Consider the following 12245-nt stretch of genomic DNA (forward strand, 5'->3'; position numbering starts at 1 on the left):
CAAAAATTCTCTTATAGCCCTTACCCCAATCCCCTAATGTTCAACCTATTTTTAGTGGTTAATATTTTTAATATTTACATGTTTAATACCCTTTTAAACAAAAGTACAAATTTAAAAAATATATTCCACTTGGCCAGAATTCTGCAAAATGGGCAAATTTATAGTATGATCGAAAGCACTAAGTTTTTTTTTGCAAAATAAGTTGGCTAATAAATCAAGAAACAAATGAAAAGTCTATTAATAATAAACCTCAGAACTTCCAAAAATTTTTGATGCATGGTGTTAATTCCGTATAACTTAAAATGGCAGAAAGTATAAAAATACAAATGCAGAGATTCAGGGAATGTATAATTGTAGGGTCATGGAACCATCAGAGATTATATTATGCAACCAATAAAGTCTTAATTTTTTTTAAATGTTGGAGAAAGCATATTTCATCAAAAAAAGTATGAATCAGCTGCCTATTGTCTGATTTCAAAAATTCAAAAACTGAAAGGGAAAACCCACCATGAGTGAGTAGTGTTTGCTAATCAGACTTGAGCATTCTCCCTGCAAAAGGTGACATTCTGAGATGCCCCTGAAGGAGCCAGGGAGGTAACGGGAGTCGGTGGGTGGATGGGGGAGCTGGGGGAGTGAGGTGAACTGGACCATGCCTGCCCCACCCAAGGTGGGTTTCTGATCCCTTCCACCTGTTATTTGCCATGTAACCATCTGCTGTGGAGTCCCAGGTATCTGGCTTGTGTGTGATAGCTAGAAGTGTAGAGTTCCGCATGAAATGTCAGCTAAACCAACTATATTCAGAGGTCACATTCAGTCTTGATCTGCCCGGTTGCGACTTGTATCATGTGCTTCCCTCTATTTTCTAAATTCCCAATAGTGAGTAGACAAGAACTCATAATCACAAATTTTTTAAAATAATATTTTAAAAGAAAAATGTGAAATAGGATGTTGTCCAGCTGTTATAAATAATAAGCACACTGTGTCACAGAGAAAGGATGATTTTGTCCAAGTTCATCCAGCTGGTGGTGATCTGACTTGGAACTGGGATCGAGATTCCGTTCCCCAGTTTGGGACCCTGTGGTTCACATCCTTCTGTATTTCCACACCTGCTGCACATTTTAATCCTCCTATTTTTCTAAGTGACCACGGAGTACAAGAAAGTTTTTACATGGAGTTTCATGAAAATATTACCCTGTAGAGCTTAAGTACGTTGAGAGATGAAGTATGTGTGTCTTTGCAGATTGATGTACTGTTGCCTCACCTCTGTAGCCTGCGACTACATCTCCCAAGTCCTTCCGTGCAACAAATCCCTGTCTTTTCTCGATCTGGGGTTAAATTTCCTGGAAGATGATGGAGTGATAACGCTATGTGAATCACTGAAGCACCCAAACTGCAACCTACAGGAGTTGTGGTAGGTCTGGCTGTGATTTGCGTGAATGTCAGTGTTTCCTTTTTGGCTGTTGGCATCCTGGGAAGGAAACAGGAAGGGGGGAAAGCATGGAGTCTGCTGAAGAAAAAAAAAATAGGCTACATGTTTACCCCACCTGATATTTCTGGGGCTCGCTGATGGGTGTGTGTCTTGACTATAGGGTTTGTCAGGACTTGGTAGGACCTGCTACTCTGGAGTTGGGTCTCTGTCCTTGGAAAGAGTGGAAATGGAGTCCCAAGTGCCCTAAACTAGCTGTGTGAACTTGTGAGGGTTCCTCACCTCTCCCCAAGTGTAACATGAGGATAATTATAGTTCCCACCTCAAAAGATGGAGGTGGGGTGGCGGGATGAACTGGGAGGTTGGGATTGACATATACATACTACTATGTATAAAATAGATAACTAATGAGAACCTGCTGTAGAGCACAGGGAACTCCACTTTTCTGTACAGTAAAAACTAACACTGTAAAACAACTATACCTCAATTAAAAAAAAAAAGATGGAGGCAACCACTGGGAATAATGCACATAAAGTACTTTTATCAATGGCTGGCCCATCGAAGCACACAATGAACGACAGACACAACATGAGGATCAATTGTTCCTTTTACCGGGCAGATAAGGTAAATCGGTAAATGAAACCCTCCGTCATCCCTGTTTCCATGGAGTGGCATGCACACACGTAGATACACATACACACACGTGCACACACACACCTGTGAGTGTGAAGTTGCCAGTATGTGTGCATATGTGTGTCTATCATGGTTTCTCAATCAGCGCTACTATTTTAAATTAATTTTTATCGGAGTATAGTTGATTTACAACGTTGTGCTAGTTTCTGCTGTACAGCAAAGTGAATCAGTGACACATACACATATATCCACTCTTTTTTATATTCTATTCCCATAGAGGTCATTACAGAGTATTGAGTAGAGGTCCTATGCTAGACAGTAGGTCCTTATTAGTTATCTACTTTATATATAGTAGTGTGTATATGTCAATCCCAATCTCCCATTTTATCCCTCACCCCTCTTTTCCCCCTGGTAAGCATAAGTTTGTTTTCTACAACTGTAACTCTATTTCTGTTTTGTGGATAAGTTCATTTATACCCTTTTTTGAGATTCCACATATAAGCGATATCATATGCTATTTGTCTTTCTCTGTCTGACTTATTTCACTCAGTATGACAATCTCTAGGTCCATCCATGTTGCTGCGATGAACATAGGGTTGCATGTATCTTTTTGAACTATGGTTTTCTCCAGATATAAGCCCAGGAGTGGGATTGCTGGGTCATATGGAAGCTCTATATCATGAGTTTGGGGGCAGGAGATACATAGGAGATATAATATGAAATATTCAGTGAAGTCCTCTGCGAGGTGACATTTGTACAGAGACTCGGAGGGAGTAAGGGGGTAGCCCCGCTGATATTTGGACCCGGAGCTTTACAACCAGCAAGAGCAGAGGCCCTGGGGGGAGAGACCTGGCAGCACAGGAGAACTGCAGGGTGTTGGGCAGAGTGAAGAAAGTGGAGAAATGGAGACGTTGTTTCATCTCTACCATCATCATCATCTTAGGAGTACTTGAGTATTTCTACCTTTACAGGAATAAGTGAACATAAGTGAAGCCATTCCAGATTGGACCTCATGATCGTATATATTTGTGTGTCTAGGAGAATTTTGTGTATTTTTTTTCCTCCAGGTTGATAGGCTGTTACTTCACTTCTGTTTGCTGTGTGGACCTCGCTGCTGTTCTTATTCACAGTGAAAAACTAAAAACCCTGAAACTAGGGAACAATAAGATATATGATGCTGGTGTCAAACAGTTATGTGAAGCTTTGAAGCATCCTAAGTGTAAATTAGAGACTCTTGGGTGAGTGTCCACTGATGTTGGGAAAGCTTACCTACTTCAAGAAGAGGAAAAGCTAGAGGATTAAAGGGATGAAGGGGAAGCATGTTTAAAAAACAAGTGTGTCTGGAACAATCTGATAAGTAAAATGCCAGCCGTGAATCCAGGGTTTGCTCACGCTTGGCACGGCTGATATCTGGGACGGGGTGGTGGTTTGCTGTGTGGGGAAGCGGGCTGTCCCGTGCATTGTGGGATGTTTAGCTGCATCTCTGGCCTCTCTCCACCCATGAGATGCTAGTAGCAATCCTCATGTGTGTCAGATGTCTCCAGACACTGCCACATGTGCCCCAGTGGAGAAGGACATGTCTAGATTGTAAAGTCTCCTCTCAGAGGCGTGGAATCCGCATTTCAAGGTGGTGTTTCCCCGTGCAGGTTGGAGATGTGTGAGCTCACCTCTGCCTGTTGTGAGGACCTGGCCTTGGCTTTCACTCTCTGCAAATCACTGAGGTGCATGAACTTGGAATGGATTAGCTTGGACCGTGATGGGGCGGTGGTGCTGTGTGAAGCCTTGATCAGTCTGGAATGTGGCCTGCAGATGCTTGGGTGAGTGGACATTGTTTCCCCCGGTGGTGAGTGACCTCAGAGGGAGGTTGGACTGCCATAGGTTTGCCCAGCGTGGGCATGGTTCACATTTGGGCTGGAGATTTCTTTGCTATATGGAGCTGTGCTGTGCATCACAGGAAGTTGGGTAGTATCTCTGGTCTCTGCCCACACGTTCCATTCCCCGGGACACCTCCCTCCAGTCATGGATGATCAAAAATGGAAACTTCAGGGACTTCCCTGGTGGTCTAGTGGTTAGGACTCTGTGCTTTCACTGCCGTGTCCCTGGTTCAATCCCTGGTCGGGGAACCGAGATCCTGCAAGCCACGCGGCCAATAAAAACAAAACAAGACAAAACAAAAAACTTCAAAATTGCTGACAGGCAAGATTTTAATTGTTCAATCAAAAGAGAGAGATTGTGCAATATGAAAGAGGTGTTAGTTAACGCTATGGTGGTAATCATTTTGCAATATGTAAACGTATCAAACCAATGCATTGCACACCTTAACCTAACACAATGTTGTATGTCAATTATAACTCAATGAAATTTTAATTAACTAACTTTTAAAAAGAATGCCTATCACATCTATTCCCTGAAATTTTTTAAAAGGCTCCTGGCATTGTCAAATGTCCCCTGAGAGGCAAAATTACCCCCAGGCAAGAATAACTGCTTTCCTATAAACACCATCTCCTACTTACCTTGCCCGCAAAGATGTAACCCCACCTCAGAGCTGGAAGGGGTTCCGTAAAGGACTGAGCGGAGTCTTGACCCAGAAGTACATTTCCTCAAGAGTAGCAGTTAATATTGTTTGGAACATTATGTTTGCATTTAGAGTGTGTGTAGCTGATGTCCGTAGAACGAATATTTGAATGCCTTCCGTTTGCCAGGACCCCGATGACCTGCAGAGGATAAACAAAATGGTTCACATCCCTCTTCCCCACTTTCCTAGTCTCTAGGAAAGTTTCGTGCATTCTTTGCACAGTCAGTACAACTCTCCCAGCCATTTCTAGGAAAGAGTGGAGAGGAAGTAGCCACTGGGGTGTAGAGAGACCAACAATCATGGGTCAATCAAGAAAACTCTTTTTTTTTTTTTTTGTATTTTCCCAGCCTGAATAAATCTTCATATGATGAGGAAATTCAGATGCTGCTGACAGAGGTAGAAGAGACGAACCCCCAGCTGACCATTTCACACAGTCTCTGGATTGATTACGAGCACAGGATCAGGGGTGTGCTTGGCTGACGGGGAATGTCCTGAAGTAACCTTCTCACAAAGGCTTCCCCTGGGTCGCAATGGGCATTTCTCCTCCTGACACACCGTGTCCTGTAAATTGTTCACCAGGGCAGTGGGGACGGTGATTTCAGAGCTCTTCCTTCACAGTATTCTAGCAACATGATTGTGGGATGTGCTGTCTGTGCCTAAGTCCTCTATGCCCCATCTTGAAAGTTCCCATCCTGCCTCACAATGTTTAGAAGAACAAATACATTAAATGGGTAAACACTTGGGAAAGCATGACTTTATTTTCTTACTGGATGTCTTGGGACGTAGGAACTTGGATTTGAAGGAACCATGATCCTCTGACACTTCTGACATAGAACTGCTGCTAGAATGTATCTATAGATTTTAGAATTTATTCACTACATCTAACATCCCAACAGGACCTTTCATTTTTAGTTTGTCCAAATTTCGTTTTCATCAGTTTTCTAGTTTAGTAAAAAAGTATATTTCCAGATCTCTACTTATCCTTTACCATATGCTACTCCATTTTTTAAAAAATTCGGTATTTTTCAAATGTATCTACACAGTTTAATTCAATGTTTTCTTTTTCAAATACACATCAATACCTCACTGTCATCATCAAGCATTGCCTAATTCTCTATTGCCTCTACAATAAATTATTAATGCCTTACTGGCCCTATATAGAGTTTTATTTTTGTTGAGTATAATACATTTTAAAGATTTATTTTATTGAAGTGTAGTTGATTTACAATGTTCTGTTAATTTCTGCTGTCCAGCAAAATGACTCAGTTATACATATATATATACATTCTTTTTTTTAAAACATCTTTATTAGAGTATAATTGCTTTATAGTGTTCTGTTAGTTTCTGCTGTATAACAAAGTGAATCAGCTATATGCATACATATATCCCCATATCCCTTCCCTCTTGCATCTCCCTCGCACCCTCCTTATCCCACCCCTCTAGGTGGTCACAAAGCACGGAGCTGATCTCCCTGTGCTATGCAGCTGCTTGCCACTAGCTATCTATTTTACATCTGGTAGTATATATATTGTCAGTGCTACTCTCTCACTTCGTCCCAGCTTACCCTTCGCCCTCCCCGTGTCCTTAAGTCCATTCTCTATTAGGTCTGCATCTTTATTCCTGTCCTGCCCCTAGGTTCTTCAGAACCATTTTTTTTTAGACTCCATATATATGTGTTAGCATACGGTATTTGTTTTTCTCTTTCTGACATATTTCACTCTGTAGGACAGACTCTAGGTCCATCCACCTCACTACAAATAACTCAATTTCATTTCTTTTTATGGCTGAGCAATATTCCATTGTATATATGTGCCACACCTTCTTTATCCATTCATCTATCGATGGACACTTATGTTGCTTCCATGTCCTGGCTATTGTAAATAGTGCTGCAGTGAACATTGTGGTACATGACTCTTTTTGAATTATGGTTTTTTCAGGGTATATGCCCAGTAGTGGGATTGCTGGATCATATGGTAGTTCTATTTTTAGTTTTTTAAGGAACCTCCATACTGTTCTCCATAGAGGCTGTATCAATTTACATTCCCACTAACAGTGCAAGAGGGTTCCCTTTTCTCCACACCCTCTCCAGCATTTATTGTTTGTAGATTTTTTGATGATGGCCATTCTGACTGGTGTGAGGTGATACCTCATTGTAGTTTTGATTTGCATTTCTCTAATGATTAGTGATGTTGAGCATTCTTTCATGTGTTTGTTGGCAATCTGTATATCTTCTTTGGAGAAAGGTCTATTTAGGTCTTCTGTCCATTTTTGGATTGGGTTGTATGTTTTTTTGATATTGAGCTGCATGAGCTGCTTGTATATTTTGGAGATTAATCCTTTGTCAGTTGCTTTGTTTGCAAATATTTTCTCCCATTCTGAGGGTTGTCTTTTCATCTTGTGGTTTCCTTTGTTGTGCAAAAGCTTTTAAGTTTCATTAGGTCCCATTTGTTTATTTTTGTTTTTATTTCCATTTCTCTAGGAGGTGGGTCAAAAAGGATCTTGCTGTGATTTATGTCATAGAGTGTTCTGCCTATGTTTTCCTCTAAGAGTTTGATACTGTCTGGCCTTACATTTAGGTCTTTAATTCATTTTGAGTTTATTTTTGTATATGGTGTTAGGGAGTGTTCTAATTTCATTCTTTTACATGTAGCTGTCCAGTTTTCCCAGCACCACTTTACATTCTTTTTCATATTTTCCATTATGGTTTATCCCAGGATATTGAACATAGTTCACTGTGCTATACAGTAGGACCTTGTTGTTTATCCATTCTCTATATAATAGTTTTCATCTGCTAATCCCAAACTCCCAATCCATTCCTCCCCCATTTTTAATAAACTTTATTTTTAGAGAAGTTTCATATTCACAGCAAAATTGAAGGAAAGTACAGAGGTTTCCCATATACCTGCTGACCCTATACACACCCCTAGTTTGATCTAAAGAGTTGACAGATCCCAAAGATAATCCAATCCTGCTTGTGTTGTTTTTGTTCTGCCACCATTGTTTAAATTGGCAAGCTTATTCTAAAAATAATATGAAAATGCAAAAAATATATAGAATATCCAAATCGATCTTTAAAAATTGAATGACTTGTCATAATTAACATTCATATGATTTAGGGTGAATCTTTTCATCTATCTTGTGAAGTTTCTCTTTATTATTTTGCCCAATTTTCCATTTGGTTTTTGGCCTTTTTCTCATTTTTAGAGCATTCCGATGCTATCCTTCTATCTGTCTTATATATTAAGGTCCCCTGAATCCTGTCTGTATGTCTAGGAATACTAATTCCTGAGATAAATCCTCAAAATAAAGAAGGAAAGACTGGTTGTCCAACGAGGGACAAGGGAGCAGTCCTCTTTTTTTTTTTTCTTTCCTTAGGATTTTTGGCCACGCCATGTGGCTTGTGGGATCTTAGTTCCCTGACCAGGGATTGAACCCGGGGCCCTGCAGTGAAAGTGCTGAGTCCTAACCACTGGACTGCCAGGGAATTCCTGGAAGCAGTCCTCTCTGGGTGATTTATGTAGCACGTCATGATCCCCAGTGGAATCAGGTGGACATTAGGGATGCTCACGGATTCTGAGGTGGGATAGACTAACTTTACGTGGAATACCCTCCAGGCTTAAAAAACCTGGGGCTACATGGCAAGAATCATGGTATTTAAGGGAGAGGCCAGATTCCAGATCAAATGGAAATGTTCAGTATGAGCCAATCATAGGTGACAGCCTGATTTGAGAAACATGAGAACATTGACCAAAACACCCATTGGGAGTTCATGGCAGCACTATTCACAATAGCCAAGACATAGAAGCAACCTACGCGTCCATCGACAGAGGAATGGATAAAGACGATGTGGTACATCTATACAATGGAATATTACTCAGCCAGAAAAAAGAACAAAATAATGCCATTTGCAGCAACATGGATGTACCGAGAGATTATCATACTAAGTGAAGTAAGCCAGACACAGAAAGACAAATATATGCTATCACTTATATGTAGAATCTAAAATATGACACAAATGAACTTGTTTACAAAACAGAAAGAGACTCAGACATAGAAAACAAACTTATGGTTACCAAAGGGGGAAAGGTAGGGAGGGATAAATTAGGAGATTGGGATTAACATATACACACTACTATATATAAAATAGATAACAAATAAGGACCTACTGTATAGCACAAGGAACTATATTCAATATTTTATAATAACCTGTAAGGGAAAAGAATCTGAAAAAGAACATATATATATAATGTATATACACATATTATATATATTATACATATATATATCTGAGTCACTTTGCTGTACACCTGAAACTAACACAACATTGTAAATCAACTATACTTCAATTAAAAAAAAGAAATATAATGCCCAATGGGAAAAACCATATAGTTGTAGTAGTGTAAAAGGAACCCTAGACCCAACCTCGAGTTCCAACTCCACCACAGATTACAACTTTGACTCTAAACTTCCACAGGGAATGTGGAAAACTTTCCCTGCTCTCTGCTCAGCTGCTCATGTAGATCTTCTCAGTAATTACCAGGAGTTGTCACTAATCCCCAGACGTGGATGAGGGTGTTGAGCACTGAGGATAAGATCTGCTCCTCATTGGAGACGCCCCAGACTCTCCATGCAGACAGTGTCACCTCTACTACAGATGACATGATACTGGCACCTCTGTGGGGAGATCAGGTCCAGGCACCCCGTCCCTATAACTATGGCCCGTCCTGATTGACACTTCCCTGCACAGAGCTCTGGAACCAAGTCCAGGCAGGGGACTGCTTCCTTGTGTTCAATCTCAGGGCAGGAAACAGGAGAGAAGGGCTCTTCAACAGGAGAGGAACTCAGGGCTGTGTTGTTAACACCCTTTGGGCAGGACAGGTGCTCACCCTGCCTTGTCCTGAAGTGCCCCATTCATGCCCTAGCTGGGCTGGTATCTGGTGGGCATGTGCTGGGGAGTGTTGCAGGGTGAGACCACGATGGTGAGATTCACTGTAGGTCGTTCAGTCCTAGTGTTGACAATAAGGAAGAAAGGGTGGGGTCTCTTTGGAGTCTCAGTCAGTCGTGCATGCCCAGAGCCACTGAGCAACTCAGCCATGTACAAAAGTGTCTGCTTATTTTCTCAGACCTAACAGATGTTTTGGCTTGAGTGTGAATACATACGGGAAATTGATGTGCAGATTCTGGGTTATAACTTCAAACTCCTGACACATCAGATAAGTTCCATTGACATATATTTACTTATATGCACAGACAAATATTCACAGAGAAAAACAGCCTGTGGTAAAATGACATTATGTTTCTTTTTTTTCTTTTCTGAAACCTTTTGCAGTAGGATGCAGTTGACTCAGTGTTCCTCCAAATATTTGGGGGGTCAAATTTTTCTTATGTTCTGTATTATGTGTGTGTGAGAGAGAGTATTGCTTTGTGTGTGTGTCAGGCACCAAGGGGAGAAAGAAAACATTTAATGAGAAGAACTCTATTAAATTTTCAAGTCTCAGGAAGAGTTTTACCGGTGGAGCATACCTGATCTATCCTTCCCACTTTACATTTTAATATCCTTCCCTCTTATTCTTAGTAGTGAAGGATAATCAAACAATATTTACTATAGTTTTTACTACTACTACTACTTCTACTAATGCTAGATTAGAACAAACTTTGTTCAAGCCACTATGATCAACAATGAACATGAAAAACATGTGTTCACGCCAGCCTTTTTTTTTGTTTTTTTCAAAATGAAATAATTTTTTTTTCTTGAGAAGAGCTTTGATTATTATTATTTTTTACTAGAAAAGAACTTTTAATGTTCCTTTAAAAAGGTACCATGTAGTGACAGGAATCAGTCATTCCTTGTCCCATTTGACCCCAAACTTCCCACCCCCATGCCTGGAAAATGGAAGAGGGTGACTCAGAATTGCCTGAGTTCAATCACTGCCCTCTGGCTATAGAATATATATAATTATATTGTTTTCAGATTTTTTCCCTTATAGGTTATTACAAAATATTGAATATACTTCGCTGTGCTATACAGTAGGCCCTTGCTGTTTACCTATCTTATATATAGTAGTGTGTATCTGTCAATCCCAATCTCCTAATTTATCCCTTCCCCCACCTTTCTTCCCCTTTGGTAACCATCAGTTTGTTTTCTATGTCTGTGAGTCTCTTTCTGTTGCAAATGGAAGTTATCTTCTGATGCCAATAATTCCAAAATGCACAACCATATGGACAGGAGTTTTGAGTTCTCATTTTCATTTCACTGTCATGCCAGCCTTTGGATCTATGTTCTGCATTAATGCCTACTTTACATTTCTTATAAGGAATAGAGACACAGAGTGATAAATAAAATTCCCCAAGTCGGACTAAGCTAACAAGTGGGTGATCTTGACATAAAACAAGAACTCTCTGGTCCAGAGGCTGAAATTTTAACATATGCATGGCTTCTACCCACTGTCCTGTTAATACCCCATATTATAAATGAGGGAATAAGGTTTTGAGACTTTAAAGAGGTCCCAGCACCAGTGAGGGGGCAGTCAAGAAAAAGATCTGGTGAATCACAAGCTGATGGTCATAAGCTATTCACTGTGCCACTTCCCACGATTTCTGCATAGATCATCACAAGATAAACCCGATTTTCCAGAAGAGGAGGGAATTTTGTTGCAAATTCTTATCTCCTTTCCTATACCTGACAATGGCTTCTGAATCCTACAGAAATATTATAGATTACTGCCGCTGGGACACATTACTCCCTAAATCAGAATATGTCAACCTTTGTGCTCTGATGGAAACTTTTTATTCACTCATAAGGGCTCAGATCAAACTTTAACATGACACCTTAGGTGCTATGGGTGATTTTGAGCTCAGATAGCTAGCTGACTCTGATTTGTAAAACCCAGAACAAAGTAAAAAGTCAGACAAGATGTAGGAACACAAAAGCTAATGAAGATGTAAAACGATCTGCTGTGTAATGGGTCTAACATTCAAAATGTTAATTTTAAAAAAATATCTCATTCATATTTATTGCATATTTTCAGGTTTATAGTATAAATATTTATAATTTTCCAATAGCAATTTTTAATTCTCTGACTATGTGCATAAATGTGGATAATCATAATATTATATTTTCAGAGAGATAAAATATCTTTTAAATGGAAGAGTTTATTTATGTAAGCCAGGAGTTTATATTAGTGAAATTCACTTTGTCTCTGCTCATTCTATTTAGAAGTGATTCCATTATACTGAAACCAGATTACCAGACAAGATTTTAAACTGAACTGTTAAGCATTGTCTAATAATATTATATTATCCATTTGCTTTTTGTAGATATCCTAAGGTACATTCCCACCAACAGTGCAAGAGGGTTCCCTTTCCTCCACACCCTCTCCAGCATTTATTGTTTGTAGATTTTTTGATGATGGCCATTCTGACTGGTGTGTGGTGATACTAAAATTCTTTTTGTAAAAATGTTTTTCTCTGGTATAACTTAATTTCATTATGAAGAACTTTCTTTAACTTTCAGGGAGTTAGGTTTTCTGTGGGTGAATTGATTCAATGTTTACTTATCTAAAACTTCTTAATTTTACTTGCTGTTTTTCTTATTAAAGTGAACAAAATAAT

The 12245-nt window shown here is 39.7% G+C and overlaps 1 protein-coding gene across 1 annotated transcript in view; it reads left to right on the forward strand.

Annotated features, from left to right (window-relative positions):
- Nucleotides 1-5114, forward strand: part of NLRP9 (NLR family pyrin domain containing 9) — a 28520-nt gene extending 23406 nt beyond the window's left edge. Inside the window, exons 6-9 of the mRNA XM_007175509.2 lie at nt 1241-1411; nt 3127-3297; nt 3706-3876; nt 4982-5114. Of these exons, the coding sequence (XP_007175571.2) occupies nt 1241-1411; nt 3127-3297; nt 3706-3876; nt 4982-5114 (646 nt within the window). The remainder of the gene's footprint in view (nt 1-1240; nt 1412-3126; nt 3298-3705; nt 3877-4981) is intronic.
- Nucleotides 5115-12245: the final 7131 nt, after the last annotated feature.

The sequence above is a fragment of the Balaenoptera acutorostrata genome, chromosome 19, assembly GCF_949987535.1.
Source record: "Balaenoptera acutorostrata chromosome 19, mBalAcu1.1, whole genome shotgun sequence".
Lineage (NCBI taxonomy): Eukaryota > Metazoa > Chordata > Mammalia > Artiodactyla > Balaenopteridae > Balaenoptera > Balaenoptera acutorostrata.